General features: G+C 40.6%; 1 protein-coding gene across 1 annotated transcript; it reads right to left on the bottom strand.

Annotated features, from left to right (window-relative positions):
- Positions 1-924: 924 nt before the first annotated feature.
- Positions 925-6,458, bottom strand: LOC149257232 (uncharacterized). The gene is made up of 3 exons (XM_089461019.1): positions 5,829-6,458; positions 2,839-5,091; positions 925-2,511 (listed from the first exon to the last, which is right to left on the bottom strand). The coding sequence occupies exons 1-3, from the start codon at positions 6,456-6,458 to the stop codon at positions 925-927; spliced, it is 4,470 nt and encodes a 1,489-aa protein (XP_089317145.1).
- Positions 6,459-20,123: the final 13,665 nt, after the last annotated feature.

Raw genomic sequence — 20,123 nt, 5'->3', positions numbered from 1 at the left:
GCTTGTCATGCTCTTCTAACCTTGCAGCAAGCAGACCCTGTTTTTCCTCAATCAGTGACTGTTGGGTCCTTATTTCTTCCAGCTCAAATTGAAGGTCTGCACAGTGCAGACAGTCCTCGCTGCGCGCCATGGAAAGGAGGATGCAAAAAGGGAAAAAGGTCCAGTAGGTGGGAAAGATTATGGAGATTTTGGAGATATCTTGCAGACGGAGTTGGAAGACACTGTCAGGGGAGACAGCAGATCCCACTTTCAGAGCGACAAGGGAGAAGTATAAAAGGGCCCGGGTGTTGGCGCGCAAGCTAAAAGGAAAAATGCTGAAGATAAGGGAGAATGAAGCAGAGGAAAACTTGCTGAAGGGGCAAGAGTGAAAGATGGAAGGCGGCCAGCAGAGGCAATGGGAAGAAGGCAGAGAGTGAAGAAAGGGTGGAACAGCTAGACTAGCCACCCCGCAGAGACTACTCCTGAAAAACACCACGACGGAAATTAGTGAAAAGATAAACAAGGCAGGAAGAGGCAATACCAGAGACTGATTTTTTCTTCGACTCTGAACGAGAGCGCCTTCATCAAACCAGAGTAGCTGCTCTTTCGCAAAGCAGTGGGTGACAAATCTTGGCTTGCATCTGCCCGTATTTATGGAGTGAAGCCAACGATAGCCTGGGTGTCTTACAGGAGCCGGATCCTCGGTAGTGATGAGATATTTTCCTAAATCTCGTTGGCGATCTGCTGGTGCAGTGTATTCGATCTTCCGGCCTTCACTGAGTTGATTGGCTTTCCTTGGGAAGTAGATTATGCTTTGAATCGATGCTTGGATGAGACTACTTATGCATTTCGTGCTCTCTGTCAAGTGTCCTGATGCTGTTGAAGCCATACCCGTCGCACGCTTGATGGACCTGTGAGTCTGGGCAATGTCAGAATTTGCTTGTGTCATGGCAGAGGCTGGAAGGTAACTCTATTGTTGTGCCTCAACGCTCCTTCTTGATTTCCAACTGCGTTATTCGCATGCTTATCAACTTCCACGTTGAGCGTGCGAAGGATATGGTAGAATCTGATGTTTTCAAAGTATTTGAGGAGGAGTTTGATGCGTCGAATATGTTGCTGAAGGCTGCTGTTTGGTGATCTCTGATTGTGATTTATGAGGCCAATGATTATGGAGGAATCTCCAAATACTAATGCTTTTCTAACCCCCAGGTTTTTTAATTGCAACAACCCTTGATAGAGAGCTAAGGCCTCTGCGTTATTGTTTGTTTTTTTTCCCAGACTCCATTCATAATTGCAGATTTCTTCTCCTGATTCATCTAAAATAACTCCTCCCGCGCCTGCTGGTCCTGGGTTGGACTTTGAGGCACCATCAAAGTATAAAATTGGGCAATTGCTACTCTGGATCCACCTCTTATAGTCCTGGGTTGGAAGTCTGATTTCCCACTCCCTGATCTGGTCTTGATGCTGTCTATCAGTTCTCTGAGTGCTCTGTTGATGTCCTGGACGGCCTAGAATATGCCTGATAATTGACCTCTCCTCAACTGAATAATCTGCTGCTTTAACTTTCCCTGTGTGTTTTGCTGCAATTGTCTCCTGCGCCAAGAGGTGAGCCTTGTTGCATGTCTTCCGTACATTACTCTCTTTGTTTTGGAAGATTTTTTTATTTCTTGTGAGCCAAATTTTCCATAGTAGATTGTGAGGTATGATATCCCAAGTTCTTTTGACAATCTTGCTCCTTTTATCTTTCCATGGGCAGTTCCTTCTCCAATCTTGAATTGCCTCTGCAATGTTCTGATGAGGTTGCCATGTTATGTTGCCCAAGTTGGACAAGTTGATCCAACATTTCTTCGCGAAGGGACAGTCAAGGAATAGATGGTGGATGGTTTCCTCTGCTGAGCAGCAATTGGGGCAAATTGAAGGTCCATGTATCCCTCTCTTTCTTAAATTTTCAGAAGTGAGGACTTTGCCTTTTAACAGCAGCCATATGAAGAATTTAACCTTGGGGATGGCCTCAGATTTCCATATTGTTCTCCATTGACTCCAGATAGGAGTCTGATAAGTGCTGTTGCAGATGAATTGATAGCCGGACTTGATGGTGTAGCTTGAGCCCGTGGGGTCCCATCGAAATCCATCTGCTGCTCCTTTTTTAATGGGTGCTCTGTTCTGAAGGTTTTTATGAAGGGCTTGGAAGCTTAATTCTAAATTTGAGGGGATAACTGGAAATTCCCAACTAATCCAGGCTCCTGTATCAGCATCCCATTTTGATATTTGATCGAGCCTCTGAATGCCTTTGCTATTAAGATGGAGGATGAAGGGTATGGCTTCTTCGACTGTGTTTAGAGGTTGGAGACCCATTATCTTATCAGTGGCATAATTTATACTGTTCCCTCCCCCCGGAATCTTTGAGGTGTTTTGATTGAGAATGGGAATTGCTTTCTTACAGAGGTGCCAGATTTTAGTAGAATCTCTACTGGGTATATCAATTTCAAGAAGTCTTTGCCTTTTGTCGGAGAGGTATTTGCATTCAATGACCTGTTTCCACCAGGATTTTGGTTCATTGATTAATCTCCAAGCCATTTTGATCCCGAAAGCGAGGTTTAGAATTTTAGGGGCTCTAATTCCCAGTCCACCTCTATCTTGAGATTGAATTACGCTTTTCCAATTGACCAAATTGAATCTATTTTTTTCTTTTTTCCCTCCTTGCCATAAAAAGTTGCGGAGGGCAGTTTCCAGCTTATGGTAAAAAGTGGCAGGAGCTTGGTAAAGAGTGAATCGATATAGAGGTAAGGAGGAGATACCTGATTTGAGCAAAATTAATCTGCCTGCTGGGTTAAGCCATTGAGTTCCCCATTGCTGGACCTTCCTTTTAACTTTGTCTATTATTTCATTCCAGGTAGTGGCTTTTAGAGAGCCCATGGTGACCGGCATCCCAAGGTAGGTGAAGTGGTCCCAGGTTGCTTTGTAGGCAACTCCAAAAATATTGGCTATGCTGTGAGCTGTTTGATTGGAGATATTCCATCCATAGATGCAGCTTTTTTGAAAGTTGACCTCTCCCCCTGAACACTCCATGAATTGGTCGAGGAGGATTTTGAAGCGCCTTGCTATAGTAGTGGATGCCCCTCCAATGAGCAGAGTGTCGTCAGCAAATTGTGAGTGATTGATATTCTTCACTCCATTTCCAAACTTGATACCAGAGATGAGGCCAACTCTTCTGTTGTGATCTAGGGTGCTGCTAAATGATTCAGCCATCATGATGAAAAGATAAGGGGAAAGAGGGCAACCTTGCCTTAACCCTCTTGAGGATTGAAATGCTTCGCAAGGGCGTCCATTTATGAGAGGCGAAATCCAGGGACCAGAGATGCAAGCAGCAATGGTGCTGATGAAGGCAGAATTGAATCCCATTTTCCTCATGACAGCAAGCAAGAAGGAGTGTCTTACTCGATCAAATGCATTGGCTAAGTCAAGCTTAAGAACGAAACCTTTCTCCTGCCTTGATGTGCTAGACTGAATAGCTTCTTGGACCAAGGTGATGGTGTCATGAATTTGCCTGTTAGACATGAAGCCTCCTTGATTTTCGGATATAAGGGAAGGGAGAAGGGGTTGAAGTCTAGCTGCTATAATTTTTGCAAAGATCTTATAAGAAGTGTTACACAATGAAATAGGTCGAAATCTGGAGAAGGAAGTGGGGCGATTTTCTTTAGGAATGAGGGCGAGGAACGTTGAGTTTGTGAAGCCCCCCATTTTCTTTTTTCTTTGGATTCCATTCATCATTTTAACAAGGTCTTTTTTTATCAAATGCCAATGATCCCTGTAAAAATTTATCGGGAACCCGTCTGGACCTGGAGACTTGTCTGGTTGTAAAGTCCAGATAGCTTTTCTGATTTCCTCCTCTGTTATTTCACTATTTAAGCTGTCATTCTCCTCAGGAGAGATTTTTTCCGGTAGATGCTGAAGAAGCGCCGAATAGTCGGCATCTCCTTGATTTTCCGTGAGGAGACTTTTATAATGGAGGAAGGCAGCTCGTTTGATGGATTCTTGGTCATTATGCTGACTGCCTTGGCTATCAATTATAGTGTTTACATTGTTCCTTGTTTTTCTAGCAGTGGCCTGCTTATGGAAGTATGCCGTATTTTTATCACCTTCCTTCAGCCATAATTCTCTTGATTTGATTCTCCACTTGATCTCTTCCGCTCTCTTGATTTGAATTAGCTGTCCCTGAGCTTCCCATTCTTTACTTTTCAGCTGGTGAGTGAATCCATGGTCCTCTATTTGTTTATGGATCTCTTCCAAGTCCTGCTGTATTTTTTTCCTTATTTTTTCTGGCTCTTGATAGCTGACTTTTGCCCAATCCTTGAGTGCTCTCCTTGTGTTTCTAAGTTTTGTTTCCCAAATATGGCTTGGAGAGCCTTCAACGTGGTGCTTCCAGGTTGCTTCTATAATGGCCTCGGCCTCAGCGTTGTCTCTCCACAGAGGATTGTACCTGAACGGAATTGGTCCCAAATGAGAATGGGAGTCCAGCGTTAAGAGAATGGGAAAGTGGTCTGAGGCTGTGGCATTGAGAATTGTGGTGTGGCCTGCAGCAAAGGAAGAAAGGAGGGAGACATTAACCAAAATTCTATCCAATCTTTCCATAATGTTGCCTGGCCCCAACCTTCTATTGTTCCAGGTATATTTCCTATTTTTTGGGATGATATCCATCAGTTCATGTTCGGACATTATCAATTCCATCTGTCTTCTGAAGGGGTCGGAGGTGAAGGTGCCCCCTCTTTTCTCGTTCGCATGGAGGATTAAATTGAAGTCTCCAGCTAGAATAACATTTGAGTTCTGCTCGTTGTCTATTTCTTCCTTCAGTTCCTTCCAGCACTGTTCCTTTTCCCGGTAATGATTGGGGATATAGACATTATAAATGATGAAGTCACAGCTCTCTTCCTTGTTACTAAGGTTGGTCCTAACCCAATTTTGATTGAGGACAGAAGATTTGCAGTCCCAGTACTGCTTATTCCACATGGTTGTGATTCCTCCAGAGGCTCCTCTGGAGTTGCTACTGGCCCCTGAAAATTTTTTTTGGGCATCTATAATTATTTGCATTTCGCTCTGAATTTGCTTGGTTTCCTGTATCAGAACAATTTCAGGTCTTTCTGTTTGAAGAAGATCTCGTAGGGCAGCTGATTTGGAGGGGTGCCCCATACCCCTGCTGTTCCAAGATAAAAGCTTCATCATGAGGCGTTCGAGCGAGGAGGTGCTCGCCTCTCATGATCTTTACCTGCTGTTTCTTTTTCTTGAGAACCTGTAATGAAGGATTCCATAGGGGTTTGGATCCCTAGGGCTATATCCTTTTGCGTGCTTTCTTCCCGATGCTGCTTGGCTGACTTTCTTCCTGGTCCCGGTTTCTTGTGGATATCGCTGGAGGCGCCAATGTCTTTTGAAGAGCTTCTGGTGGTTCTGGGGGGGGGAGGATCAATGAGGGGCTGGGAGGGGGTCGAAGAAATCAAAGGAGGTTCGGTCAGATCCGGAGAGGGTTGATCAGTCTGAGGATCATCAGAGGATAAAATAAGGAAAGGTTTGGAGGAAGAGGGGAAAGAAGATTCAAGGGAAGGTCCAGGAGGATTGAAAGAAGGAGAGGTGGGGCGGGGGGAGGAAGAGCCCGGTTGTTCAGAAGGTGGATCTTGTTTTGACTGAGGTGTTGCTTTCTTTTTTTTCACAGTTTCCCACTGTTCTCCTTGGTCCTCAGATTCAAGATTAGTAATTTTAGAGCATCTATTGGCAAAGTGGCCGTATTCGTGACATACCTTACATTTAAAGGGTATTTGCTCGTAGTCCAGCTGCTGTATGTAGCTCCAATCATCCACCTTCAGCTTGATGGCTTCTGGCAGGCCTTTCCCAAGGTCCACTTCTACGCAAATCCTTGCACAGGCTTGCATGTTATCTTTAGGCTCGCTTCTGTCAATGTACTTGCCTACTGCATTCCCTATTGCTTTTACCGAGTCATCTCCCCAGCAATGCAGGGGGAGATGGGGAAGACGGACCCAAACCGGAACCGCATTAGGAATATCTAGTTCAGGGTCGAAGTCAGGAGTCCACTTGTTCAGATATAACCCTCGAGAGTCCATAAAATAGGGCCCGTTCCTGAATATCAGATCCTTATCTGCTTTGGTTTCAAAGTGAAAGGTGTAATAGCCTTTACCACAAAATCGAATCGAAATCTTTCCTTGTGTTTTATCAGTCCAGTTCCTTTCCACCCATCTCTGGACTGTCTTTGGTGAAGGCCATAAGCCTGTGAACTGCCCTATGAGCCCTTTTTCTGCCAAAGATAAAGCTGCCATTCGAGGGAGAGAAGGAGGTAGCTGAACTTCTTGGAGAATATCAAGTTTCTTGACAAATTTTGAAGTTGCTGGTTTCGGACGGGCGGGGGGCAGAGACTTTACCAGATCAGAGAAAGCTTTCTCTGCGTCCCCAGTAGATGGATCTGAATGGGCCATGGCGGAGGCCAGGCCCCAAAACAGGCCTCGCGGCCCAGGCCAAGGCGGCGAAACAGCAGCTGCTCACAAATCTTCAGCGCTCCCGCGATCCAGCTCCGCGCGCTCCTCAATCGGTAGTTGATTTGAATTATTACTAGTATGCGCGTGACTGATTTTTTGGTTCTTTAATGGTCAAAATTATTTAATGCTTTTAAGAGAGTGAAGTGCCTCTCAACCTTTAATTGAAGAGTGCGATGTGTGGGAACACCGTGAGGGTGCACTGAATATTATATGAACCGAGGATATCATGGCATAAATGGTGTGTTTGAGTATGTATGCTATGCGTTTCCTAGACCTGAAATTGTATATGCAGGTAGCAGAAGGCGTTCGACTTAACAGATTTCAGAGAGGAGCGTGATCCAATTGAAAGGGTCTGTAAACTTGTGCTAGCCAATAACATAGCCACAACAGCTGAATTGAAGGATATTGAAAAGGAAGCAAAAAAAAAAAAAACAAAGAAGTTGATGATGCGATTGCCCTGGCAAAGGAAATTCCAATGCGAGATCCTTCAGAACTCTTTGCTCATGTATACGTAAAGGGGTTTGGGACTCAGGCATTCAGTGCAGATAGAAAGGAACTGAAAGTTCGAGTGCAGATTTTCAAGGCGAGGATTGAAGACAAATACTCGCAAATCCCTGTTCCAAAGCGTGTGAAACGAAAGGGGAATGTGCTATAATCTTTCTCTGTATATCCGTTAGATGTTCTGATCAAATACAGCGGTTAAACGGCTCAAAACCGTGGGCAGATGCGCCTGGCCCGGTTTCTTGTTTATACCAATGTACACATTGCCCAATTATTTATATGTAAGTTTGTGTCTCAAAGGGTAATTGACTGTTGATATCTCATAAGTTGGAGTTGGAGGAGCCAAAATTTTGGTGTATATATTTACATGCGCTTCAGATTGTTCAGGACTCCTGCATTATTGATTGGCCTGGCACTAAGGAAATATTGTTCTATGCAGACTGGTCTTGATTAGGATTTCTTATTGAAAAATTCTTTCATTGGTTATACAGAGTTTTGGCTATTTAGGTGATAAAAGATAGCAGCAGAACCAGGATAATCAGCAAGAAGGCCCTTGCCTCAGAGGAGGCTGCAGGAGCTGGCATCAGAGAAGGGAAAACTATTCTTGTCTCAGAGCCTGACTCGAATACAAAGAAGGCTTGTTGCTCACAGCAAGATTATATAATGCCTGAAAATACGATATTAGAGCTCAATCTCATTTTTGTATTTTGTTGCTGCAAGCTATTATTTGTTTGAGGAGCAATGAACATGACATCTACATATTTAAGGACGGTGAAAATATTTGTTATTTATACGGCAACAGAAGTAACAATTTGCAGAGTCCACCTATATTAAACAATAAAGTTTGAATTTACCATAGCGCATTGAATTTTATGTGGGGCATTGGATATCAAAGTCTTTTTAAAGATTTTTGGTGGCATTTATCATATTATATTGAAGACAAAGCGACCGAGAGCTTTGCCACAGGAGGAATTTGTTTTCTGTTCTGGAAGATCATCATTTTCACACCACATCAAGCCATTTGTAGTTTATGAGATTATGTACAACTCTTTCTCTAGCGATCTGTAATCCCACAATTGCAGCTGCTCCACATGCTATCATCAATAGTTACAAGAATGTATTAGCAGTCGCTATTGAAGTTGACTATTCTTTTCCACTGGCCGAGAAAGTGAAGGAGTATTTGAAAAATCCAATTCAATTTAAAGTTGCTGCTTGTTCAATTTACTTGTTCCTATTGTGCAGTTTGGGCATAAATTTATGTGCAACAAACAAATTTGTTTTTCTCAACAGATTCTAATGAGAAGATTGCTTTAATTGTTGGGGTGATATCAGCATTATATGCACCAGATTGTCTGCTATTTGTTGCAAGCATTGTGATTATTTAGGGTACATTTTCACTCCAAAACAAGTTTCTAGTGGTGCATTTCTATTGAGAAAAATGGCTACAATTACTGAAGTATTAGAGTTCATGAAAACTCTTATACAATCCACTGTTGATGACACATTACAAATCAGCAAAGGATCTCTCTCAGAAATTCAGACATGTCTACAAAATGCACAGGAAAAGATCGATTTTTTGCAGCTTGAATCACAACTACAGCAAGAAGAGCTACATCAAAATAGACACCATTCTGAACCTGTTTTTGTTCAAAACATTGAGACAACCACCCATCAGCAGCATGTTAATAATGTTATAGTTTATTCAAATAAAGCAGCAGCAGTTGAACATGCAGATGCAGAAACTCAGTCTGCACTTCCTAAGCTCATCATCAGACCTTGGGAACAGCTTGTCCACAACAAGCACAGAACTGGTCTTGGATATGACAAGGACTTGTCCTTTCATATTCCAGACTATGCCAAGCCCATTCAGTTTCAAAGTGCTGGATTTATTCATGACAGTTCACCTGCTCCTCATGACAGTTCACCTCCAGCTGTTCCAGACTCTGCCCCTCTTCCACAACAACAACAACAACAACAACAACAACAACAGATCGTGAAATGCCAACACTGTGACCGAGTTGGCCATCTGAAAGATCACTGTTTTGATCTTCATCCATGTGAGCACTGTCATAAAACCAACCATTCTTCACACAGATGCTTCAGAAACAAACGTCCTGCAAGAACAAAGATTCATCTTGGATGGATCGCTTCTTGGCAATGGGCATCAACAGCCAAGAAGATATTCCAAACACATGTCAGAACTTGTTCCAGAGTATTGAACAGTCTTGCAGTTGAGTTTTCTCCATCATCTCACCTTGTATCTGACAGGGGGGGAAATGATGGTCATCTACAAGCTTCAAAGTCACATCAAGCGAGCCTGAGCCACAACCTACCACACCAGTTTCAGAGTTGTAGCCAGAGACAAAGATGCCCCTGAACATGCCTTCAGTTGGCGATCTGGGACACTTCCTCTAGCAGAAGACTTCAGCTTCTTGCCAGTGTTGGAAGAGTTCTAGGAACAAAATTGAGAACACTTCCTCTAACAGAAGACACCAGCTTCTTGCCAGCCTTGGAAGAGTTCCAAGAATTGCATTAAGCATTCCAGAGTTGTTGGTTATCCTTAAACCATCACAGGTTGAGACTTCCCTTTTCAGGTTGAAGTTTTACCTTTTATGTGGGGTGAGACCTCCCTTTTATGGTTGAAGGTTTCCCTCTTTAAAACAATAGGAACACTTCCTCTAGCAGAAAACTTTAGTTTCTCGCCAGTTTGGAAGAGTTCCGGGAACTGCACTAAGCGTTCCAGTGTTGGTGGTCATCCTTAAACCACCGCCCTTTTTTACCAACATTTCATAGAGCACATTCAGCCTAGTGCTGCCATGCATTTTTTGCACATTTTGTATTACAACTCTCTTCTTGGACTCATACATAACCCTTCGGATTAAGGGGGGGAATGTTGGACACCTAATCCTAAATGGGTTAGTGTGGAAGCCAAAAAGACTAAGCAGTCCAAGAGACCTTGGGATCTGAAACCCAAGAGTCACATAATGTACTATAAATGTAAATCTCTTGTTAATAAAAAAATGTACTAAATGATTTATCTTTCACATTGTCTTTGTTGTCCATGTGTGTTTAACAGTGCTAACATTAGAACCACCATTACAACAAGATATCTTTCTAGTGTTGACAACACCATTATAGTAAGATACCTCAAGAGAGACAAAAAATTTAAAAAGTATGATAGTAATACGTATCCAGAAGATGGTATTGAAACTAGTAATTGTTATCCATAAGATTGTAAGGTCATTCTCATTATCATAATCATTGTCATCATCATCACCATCATCCTTGTCATTGTTATTTCCATCATTACATTATCATCATAATCACCATTCATGCCATCATCATCATCATTATGGACATTGTTTGCAATTGTTCATAATTGTAGATGTTATAAGAAATATCATCAACCCAAAAAATGTGATCAGTGCTAGAAAAGGGTTGTTTAGGACACATTGATATACGTAAGAGAAATAACAACTCTATTTTTGACAGATGATCGATGATGATCATCATCACCACCATTATCATCGTCATTGTCATTTTTATCATCCCCATCATCATCATTAATGTAATTTCTATCGACATTGTTGTAATCATGCATCATCATCATTCATGCCATTATTGTTTTTGATGATGACCTAGATGAAAATAATGATCATGACACCAAAGATAATGCTTATGATTATGACAATGACAACATCTAAAATTGGGAAGATTCGCCAACGTCATTAGCATCGTCATCATCATAATCATTTCCATCATCATCATTGTCATTGTAACCACTATCGTCTTTATCATCATAATCACAATTCATTTCATCGCCATCATCTTCATTTTCATCATTGTCAATATTATTGACATTGTCATCAATTGTTCATAATTGTCAATGCCATAAGGAATATCATCAATGCAGAAAATATGATGAGTGTTGGAAAAGGGATGCAAAAGCGAACATAGAAATGGGGGCAACAATAGAAGTAAAATTGGATGAAAAGTGGATACAACATAAGTAGATGCACAACAACATGAAAAACCTGACACAAAGGTGGATGCAAAAGTAGATGCAGTTGTCAATGCAAACTTGGATGCAAACATGAAGGCAAAAGTGGAAGCAAACATGGGTCCAATGGTAGGTGTAAAACTTGGCACAAATTGTGGTGAAACAAATGTGGATGCAACAATGGAAACAAAAGTATATGCAAAAATGGATGAAACAAAAGTGGATGCAATAGGGGATGCAAACGTGGAAGCAAATGTGGTTGCAATGGTAGGCGCAAGATATGGTGCAACAAAAGTGGATGTAACATTAGACAAAAAATATGCAAAATAAGATGCAAAAATGGATGTAAAAGTGGAAGCAAACATTGATGCAACAGGCAAAACAAATTTGGATGCAAAAAATGGATATAATGTAAGTAGATGCAAAAGTAGATACAAAACGAGATGCAAAACCCAATGCATAAACCTGACATAAAAGTGGATGCAAAAATAGATGCAATATTTGATGCAAAAGAGGATGTGAACATGGATGCAAAATTGGAAGCAAACGTGGATACAACAGTGAGTGCAAAACATGGTGCAAATTGTGGCATAACAAAAGTGGATGTAATGATAGATGCAAAAAAAGAATCAAAGTATGATGCAAATGAAGATGTAAAAAGGGATGCAAAAAGTGAAATTTAAAATGGGTGCAACAGTGGATGCAAAATTGTGTGCAAAAGTGGATGCAATAGAAGTCGATGCAAAAGTAGATGCAAAACGAGACACAAAACCCGATGCAAATCCCGGTCCAAAATTGGATACAAAAAGGGATGCAAAAATAGATGTAGTAGTTGATGAAAACCTAGACGCAAATGAGGATGCAAACGTGGATGCAAAATTATAATCAAAAGTGGGTACAAAAGGAGGTGCCAAACTAGGCGCTAATTGTGGCACAAAAATATTAGATGCAATAGTGGGTACAATAATAGATGCAAAAGAGGATGTAAATATGGATGCCAAACAAGAGGGAAAAGTGGATGCAACAAAAGTAGATGCAAAATTTTATGCAAAACTAGACACAAAACTCGATGTAAAACTTGGCGCAAAAGGGATGCACAAATGGATGAAAAAATGGATGCAAAAAATGATTTAAAAAAGGATGCAAAAAAGGATGAAAAAGTCGATGCAAAAGTTGATGCAAGTGTAGGTGCAAAAAGTGGATGCAAATGAGGATGCAAAAGTATGTCAAACAAAATTAGGTGCCAAACTTGATGCAAAACCTGGAACAAAACCTGGTGTAAAGGATGACACAAAACTTGGCATAAAATTTGGTGCAAAACGTGGTGCAAAACCTATTGCAATACCTAGTGCTAAACTTGGTGTAAGATTTGGTGCAAAACTTGATGCAAATTTTGTGTCAAGTTTTGCACCATATTTGATAAATGGATGCAAATAGCACCAAAAATGGGCTCTAGATGCAAAAAAAGAAGTAAAAAGGGACGCTAATCGCTGGTTTTGTTGTAGTGTGTGCTTCAGTTCTTCCAGGGCCTCTTCTGTGGCTTGCAACTGAAGTTGCAATCGCTCCTTTCCCTCTATCTATTTCTGTAGAGTTTCATAAGTTATTTCCACCCTTTGGGAAATTTTGAGCATGGTCTCGTACATCGCTTTTTCATCCTTTGTTGTTGCACATTCCATTGTTCATGCTTGCAATTTACATACACGCAAAGACCACTTCGATACCACTTGATCCAGGTCTGGTTGTGACAAAGGACCCTTCCAAGACTTTTTTCTTTCATGATGTGTTAAATTGCATTTTAAAAGAACATAAGTGAATACATGTGCATGTTGTAACGAAGAGGAACATGACAAGAATCAGCACATGAAAACATAAGCCGTTGCTAACGGAGTTTGTCTAGGAGGGACTACGTCTCCGGGCCCCGGTGTCAAGACGGTATAGGCCGCTGCATTAAGTGATGTCAATAGTGATGATGTACATAAGAGGTGATACCGCTATCATACAAGGAAAATTCCCTCATGCAGGAGTGGCTCCAAGAGATGTTCCACTATAGGAACTATCAGTCAAAAGACTCCTATCAATATGACACAAAACTGATGCATGATGATCATCCCACCAACATGGCATAAAATGGATCTCAATGCAAACATGCATGGCGACACATGAGTATCCCATTAACATACGACAAAGGGATCTCAAAACACAACATGACAGATCATGACAACAAGTACATTACATAGATGATTCTGCATCACATCAAGAAAGAATCATGAAAACGAGTAAGAAACAAGATCTTGCATCAACCATCAAACATGTATTTATGCAGCACAATGCATAGCAAAAGAAGTACATGTACATGAACACACTGCATATACCTCACATCTAGGTGTCATCTGAAGAAGTGGATGTCAAACTGCTGAAGCTGGCCATACCATCAACCTCGCTGCGTCAAATCTCATGGAAATGGTTGCTCGCACATGAATGCTAACCCCTGCACTCCACTTAGAAAAGTGGCTGAAAAATGAAATGAGCAGATGGAAAATCTGAACACACCATTATATTTGTGGCGTCGAATAGTGCAAAATCGACTGTCAAATTTCTAAATTCTGAGAAAATGAAAATCTGGGGCTTAAGGAATCTTTTAGATTCCCCTAGATTCCTCAAAGATTCCCTCCTCCGGGTCCTCTACAAATCGGTTGCTCAGATCAAAAAACTAACTGTGCCATCAGGTTCGTGTCACTGAGAAGTGTAAGATCGACATAAAGTTTGTCCAATTTGGACACTGCGAAAATTTCACCCTCCTGGAAATTTTGCTCAGTCATGGTTCCACCTACATAAAAATTAACTCTACCTTGTTTTTCGTGCCTGCTCCTAGTTCCTCCATCTATGTTAGGCCCCTATACTACTAGTGTAACCCATTATTGTTATTAGTACAACCCACTTATTATATTGATGTACCCATGTAGTGCCCATATTGTTACTATGGTGCCACATAGAAGCCCACTATTGTTATTTTTGTGCCCTTACATTATTATTGTTATGTCGGCTCTGATTATGTTATGACCCCTTAGATCCTATATATAGAAAGGAGGTTTTTTCATTTGTATCATCAAAGAATTGTTCATTTATGTAATGTAAAGGAGGTTTCCCCCTCAAAGAGGCTGAATTCTAAGGCGTTGATCTATCTTTTCTATCTTTTCTTGAGCTGGTTTCATAACATTTGGTATCAGAGCTTTGGATTCTAGGGTTTCGCTGCTCCAAACAGGTCATCGTGGAATTTTCGCTATAACTTTTTTTCTGTGACGTTTCAGAAGTTGCAAAAAAAAACCATTTGAGAAGAAATCACGCTGAACTTGGGTCCGAATTTCAGAGCTTTTCGCGCTATATTTGCGGAGATATGATCTGAGGAAGTTGGTCTTTTTGCAGACTCCTGAATTACATTCCAAACAGGTGACCTGGGGAAATCGTCATAACTTTCTCTCTGGGGATCGGATTGAAATTTCATAAGGTACAGAAAGAGGACGGACTGTAGTTTCTTGTATGCATTTTTCAGATCCAAAGGTTGAAACAGTGACTCGTGGCACGTCATACAAGTTCGCTCTACTGAACTAGTCTATAATCAAGTCACTGTGGGAGATTTCGCATAACTCTTCCTTGGAGAATCCAATTTGGGTCAGACTTGTGGCATTGGAAAGAGGACATAGAGGGCTACTACAGGTCACAAATTCAGAACTAGATGATCGAAAAGTACAGAGATACATCAGAGACAATATCGAGCTCCTACAAAGTGAAAAAAGGTGTGTAGATTTTCTTAAATTTTTGCTTAAGCTTGGTTTGAAAATTTATTTTGAAGGAATTCAAAGGGCATAGTAGAGCATTATTATCGGTAACTGATGCCCCGAGGAAAGAAAATGCAAACACCTAGTAAGGAACCTGAAAGCTCTAGCATGACTCATGAAGAAGAAGAAGAAATGCTATATGATATATCAAAATTACAAGAACAAGTGCAACAAGTGTCACTTGCACAAAAAGCAACAGAATCTAAGATGGATGGTTTAAGGAAAGATGTAGAAGCTAAGATGGATGTTTTAAAGAAAGGCGTAGAAGCTAAGATGGATGGCATGGAAGCTAAGGTGAATGGCATGGACGCTAAAATTGATGGCATGGATGATAAGATGGAAGAATTGAAGATAAATATGAATAAGTTGCTACAAGAAATGGTCACTAATGGTGAAAAGGTAGTAAAGGAAACTCATGATGAGAACAAAAGAAATGTTAATCATGATTCCATAGACTCTAATGTTGGATCGAAGACTCACCATATTCCAAAAATCGATATGAGGAAGTTTGATGGCAAGGATCCCGCCACATGGATATTACAGATGGAGCAATTCTTCGATCTCAATAATGTGCAAAACACACAAAAGGTACGTATGGCAACTTTATATTTGGAACCAAATCAGTTTGTATGGTATCAATGGCTTTGCTCTCGTAAACAATTTATCACTTGGGCAATTTTTACGGAAGAATTGATAGCACATTATGAGGATACAAAAAGCAACACTTTTTTTAGCCAATTGATAAGTCTCAAACAAAAGGGTTCAATAATGGAGCACATTGAGGAGTTCCAAAAATTGAACATAAGGGTAAAAGATATTCCAGAGGAGCATAGGATTGATGTGTTCATAGGGTCTTTAAAGGATAATATCCAACATGATGTCGCCTTTGGGAACCTGATTCATTAGAGAAGGCATTCAGGTTAGCAAGAAAAATGGAAAGCAAAATTATGGCAACCAGGAAGCATACCACTCACAACTATAAAGACGGAAGTGTTGTTGCCCCTAGTCTTCCACAACCTATAAGGTTGACACCACAACAATTGGAAGAAAAAAGAGCAAAAGGGCTTTGTTACAGTTGTGATAGCAAATACACTAAAGGTCATAAGTGTGCTGAGAAGAAATTATTCTACATAGATTGTGAAGAGGAAGAAGAAAAGGAGCAAGAAAGGTCAAAAGAAGAGGATATACTTCAGGAACAAAGCCTAGATGAAGAACAAATAAATCCGACCATATCTTGTAATGCATTGGCGGGAATTACCACTCCTCAAACCATCAAGATAGAAGGACAAATCAAGAAGAAAAAGGTAATAGTGTTGATTGATTCAGGAAGCACCCACAATTTTATTCATTGTAAGGTAGCAAAAGAATTGAATTGCTTCCTATATCCAGCACCAGAGTGTCAAGTGATGATTGCAAATGGAGGAACAATAAATTGCTCTGGAAAGTGCCATAATATCAAGCTATCCATGGGAGAATATGTATTGACTAGCCCAATGCTTTCCATTCCAATGGGAGGTGCTGATGTTGTACTAGGAGTCCAATGGCTACAATCCTTGGGTACAATAGCTTTTAATTTTCAAGAACTTTTCATCAAATTTTCTACGGAAGGAAAGGAAGTTGAATTAAGGGGTATTGCAGGGAAACCAGGAAAGATAATCAGCTCTAATGGTATGACAAAGCTTCTAAAAAAGGAGCAAAGAGGTGTAATTGCACAATTATGTTCGCTAGATGTTTCCACATTGGAATCATCTATTTCTCCAGATCTCCAAAAAGTCCTGGACAATCATTCCAAGGTATTTGAGACTCCCAAAGGTCTCCCACCTATGCGTGATCATGATCATGCTATTCATCTGATTCCAGGAAGTGTTCCTCCAAACATCAGGCCGTACAGATATCCCTATGTCCAAAAGAGTGAAATTGAACGTATGGTTGCAGAAATGCTAGAGGCTGGTATAATTCAACCGAGTCAAAGTTCTTTCTCTGCTCCAGTAGTATTGGTGCACAAGAAGGATGGATCATGGCGCATGTGTCCGGATTATAGGGAGCTCAACAAGCTCACTATTAAAGATAAGTTCCCCATTCCTGTCATTGATGAATTACTGGATGAATTGCATGGATCAATTTACTTCACCAAGTTGGATCTTCGTTCAGGATATCATCAAATCAGAATGAAGATTGAAGACATTCCGAAAACAGCATTTAGAACTCATGAGGGTCATTATGAATTTTTGGTCATGCCTTTTGGCCTTACCAATGCACCTTCAACATTTCAAGGTTTGATGAATTCAATTTTCAAACCATTCCTTAGAAAATTTGTGTTAGTATTTTTTGATGATATACTAATCTACAGCAAGTCTTGGAAGGATCATGTTGAACATGTTGACAGGGTGCTACAACTATTGGAGGAGAAACAATTATATGCAAAAAGATCCAAATGTTTCTTTGGAGTCCAGGAGGTGGAATATTTGGGTCATATTGTATCTCATGAAGGAGTTAAGGTAGACCCTAGCAAAATTAAAGCCATTAAGGAATGGAAAATCCCCACATCCATAAAGCATCTGCGAGGATTTCTTGGGTTGACAGGGTATTATCGCAAGTTTGTTAAGAATTATGGGAGAATAGCAGCACCTCTAACAACATTATTGAAGAAAGATGCATTTTCATGGACTCCGGAAGCAACAAAGGCCTTTGAACATCTTAAAGAGGCAATGTGCCAAGCACCGGTCTTAGCTACACCGGACTTCACAAAAACCTTTATTGTGGAATGTGATGCTTCAGGAAATGGAATTGGTGTTGTTCTAATGCAAGATGAAAGACCCATTGCTTTTGAAAGTCGTCCAATCAAGGGAAAGTTTTTAAGCAAAGCTATTTATGAGAAGGAAATGTTGGCAATACTCCATGCACTTAAGAAATGGCGACCCTACCTAATGGGAAGACACTTCAAGGTAAAAACGGATCATGATAGCCTTAAATACTTTTTAGAACAAAGATTATCCTCTGAAGAGCAACAAAAGTGGGTCACAAAGATGTTGGGTTATGACTTTGAAATCATCTACAAAAAAGGGAAGCAAAATGTGGTGGCAGATGCACTCTCAAGAAAGGATGAGGATGTGGAAGCATTGTTGTGCGCCATTTCTATTATCCAACCAGATTGGATAAACGAAGCAAGGGAGGAATGGAAGAATGACGAAGAAGTGTGGGCACTTATTCGAAAGTTACAACAAGATTCCAGTACGTCTGATACATTTAGCTGGCAAAATGATTCGTTATGGTACAAAGATCGCTTATACCTCTGTAAGAATTCCCAGCTAAAACAAAAGATTCTTATGGAATTGCACACTTCTCCCTTAGGAGGGCACTCAGGATTTTTAAAAACTTACCACAGGGTTAAGAAGGAATTTTTTTGGGATGGCCTTAAATCAGATATTCAAAAGTTTGTGGCGGAATGTTTGGTTTGCCAACAAAATAAAGTTGAAACAATTAAGACACCGGGTCTATTACAACCTTTATCCATTCCAAGCCAACGTTGGGAGGAGGTTTCAATGGATTTTATCACAGGTTTACCCAAGTCTGAGGGAAAGAGTGTCATCATGGTGGTAGTTGACAGACTTACCAAGTATGCACACTTTTGTGCATTATCACATCCATTTAAAGCCAGTACAGTTTCTACTGCATTTATGGAAACAATTCAAAAGCTACATGGAAACCCAAAGATTATTGTAAGTGACAGAGATCCCATTTTCACTGGAAATTTTTGGACAGAATTATTTTCTTGTCTTGGTACTCAGTTAGCTCATAGCTCATCTTATCATCCTCAATCTGATGGGCAAACTGAGATAGTAAACAAATGTTTGGAAGGATATCTTCGTTGCTTTGTATCTGATAAACAGACACAATGGGTCAAATGGTTGCCTCTGGCTGAATGGTGGTATAACACTTCCTTCCATACAGCAACAAAAATGACCCCATTTATGGCACTTTATGGGTATCAACCACCATCCATCACATCATATTTAAGAGAAAATTCTAAGGTTCAGGCAGTGGAACATCACATCGAACATCAACAACAAGTCCTCCAACTCTTAAAGGATAACCTCGTGTTGGCACAGAATAGAATGAAACAACAGGCAGATCAACATCGCAGTGAAAGAAGTTTTGATGTAGGTGATTGGGTATTCCTACGGCTACAACCATATAAGCAAATGTCCCTCAAGCAAGCTAAGAAGGATAATAAATTATCACCAAAGTATTATGGTCCGTACAAGGTGTTGCAAAAGATTGGTACTATGGCATACAAATTGGAGCTTCCTGCAGCTTCTCGATTGCACCCAGTTTTCCATGTTTCATGTTTAAAGAAGGTTATAGGTGACAAGCTCCCAGTTCAAACAATATTGCCAGAACTTGACGAGGAAGGAAAAATTATATTGGAACCGGAAGCAGTCACAGAAACAAGAACTCGACAGCTACGAAATCGATCAATTTCAGAGTATCTTATCAAGTGGAAGAACTTATCCGCTGAAGATTCCACATGGGAGGATGAGAATTTTATGCAGAAGTATCCAGAACTACTCAAGCGTTGAGGACAACACTTTTTTGAAGGAGAGGGGCATGTTGGGTCCCTATAATACTAGTGATTACCCCTTATTGTTATTAGTACAACCCCTTATTATATTGTTGTACCCATGTAGTGCCCATATTGTTACTATGTGCCACATAGAATCCCTCTATTGTTATTTTTGTGGCTTTATATTATTATTGTTATGTCGGCTTTGATTATATTGTGACCCCTTAGACTCCTATATATAGAAAGGAGGTCTTTTCATTTGTATCATCAAAGAATTGTTCATTTATGTAACGTAAAGGAGGTTGCCCCCTCGAAGAGGCTGAATTCTAAGGCGTTGATCTATCTTTTCTATCTTTTCTTGAGCTGGTTTCATAACAATCTACCTGGGCACATTGGTGAAATGAAGGCTTATATAAAAAATTTAGGGCAAAGTTTACAAGAATGTTGTTTGGCACATTGGTAATTATAACAAGTGGTTAAGGAGGGATCGGGGGATCAAATCCCGCCCCTCCCCTTTTAACCATAATATATAACAAAATTTATTTTTGGGAGGCGCATTAAATCATTTGTGGGGGTCATGTCTGCCTTGGGCGGCCCACCCCTTAACCTCCGCCATTTGAGCATATTGAATGGCACATTAAAGTTTGATGGGTAGCGTTCAACGTGGTTCATGGCACGTTGGTTCCGTTTTATGCATGGTGCAT

Source organism: Pinus tabuliformis, chromosome 6 (genome assembly GCF_031772625.1).
Source record: "Pinus tabuliformis cultivar Carrire ecotype Pingquan chromosome 6, CPIR1, whole genome shotgun sequence".
Lineage (NCBI taxonomy): Eukaryota > Viridiplantae > Streptophyta > Pinopsida > Pinales > Pinaceae > Pinus > Pinus tabuliformis.
This window is presented reverse-complemented; position numbering and strand designations above follow the sequence as displayed.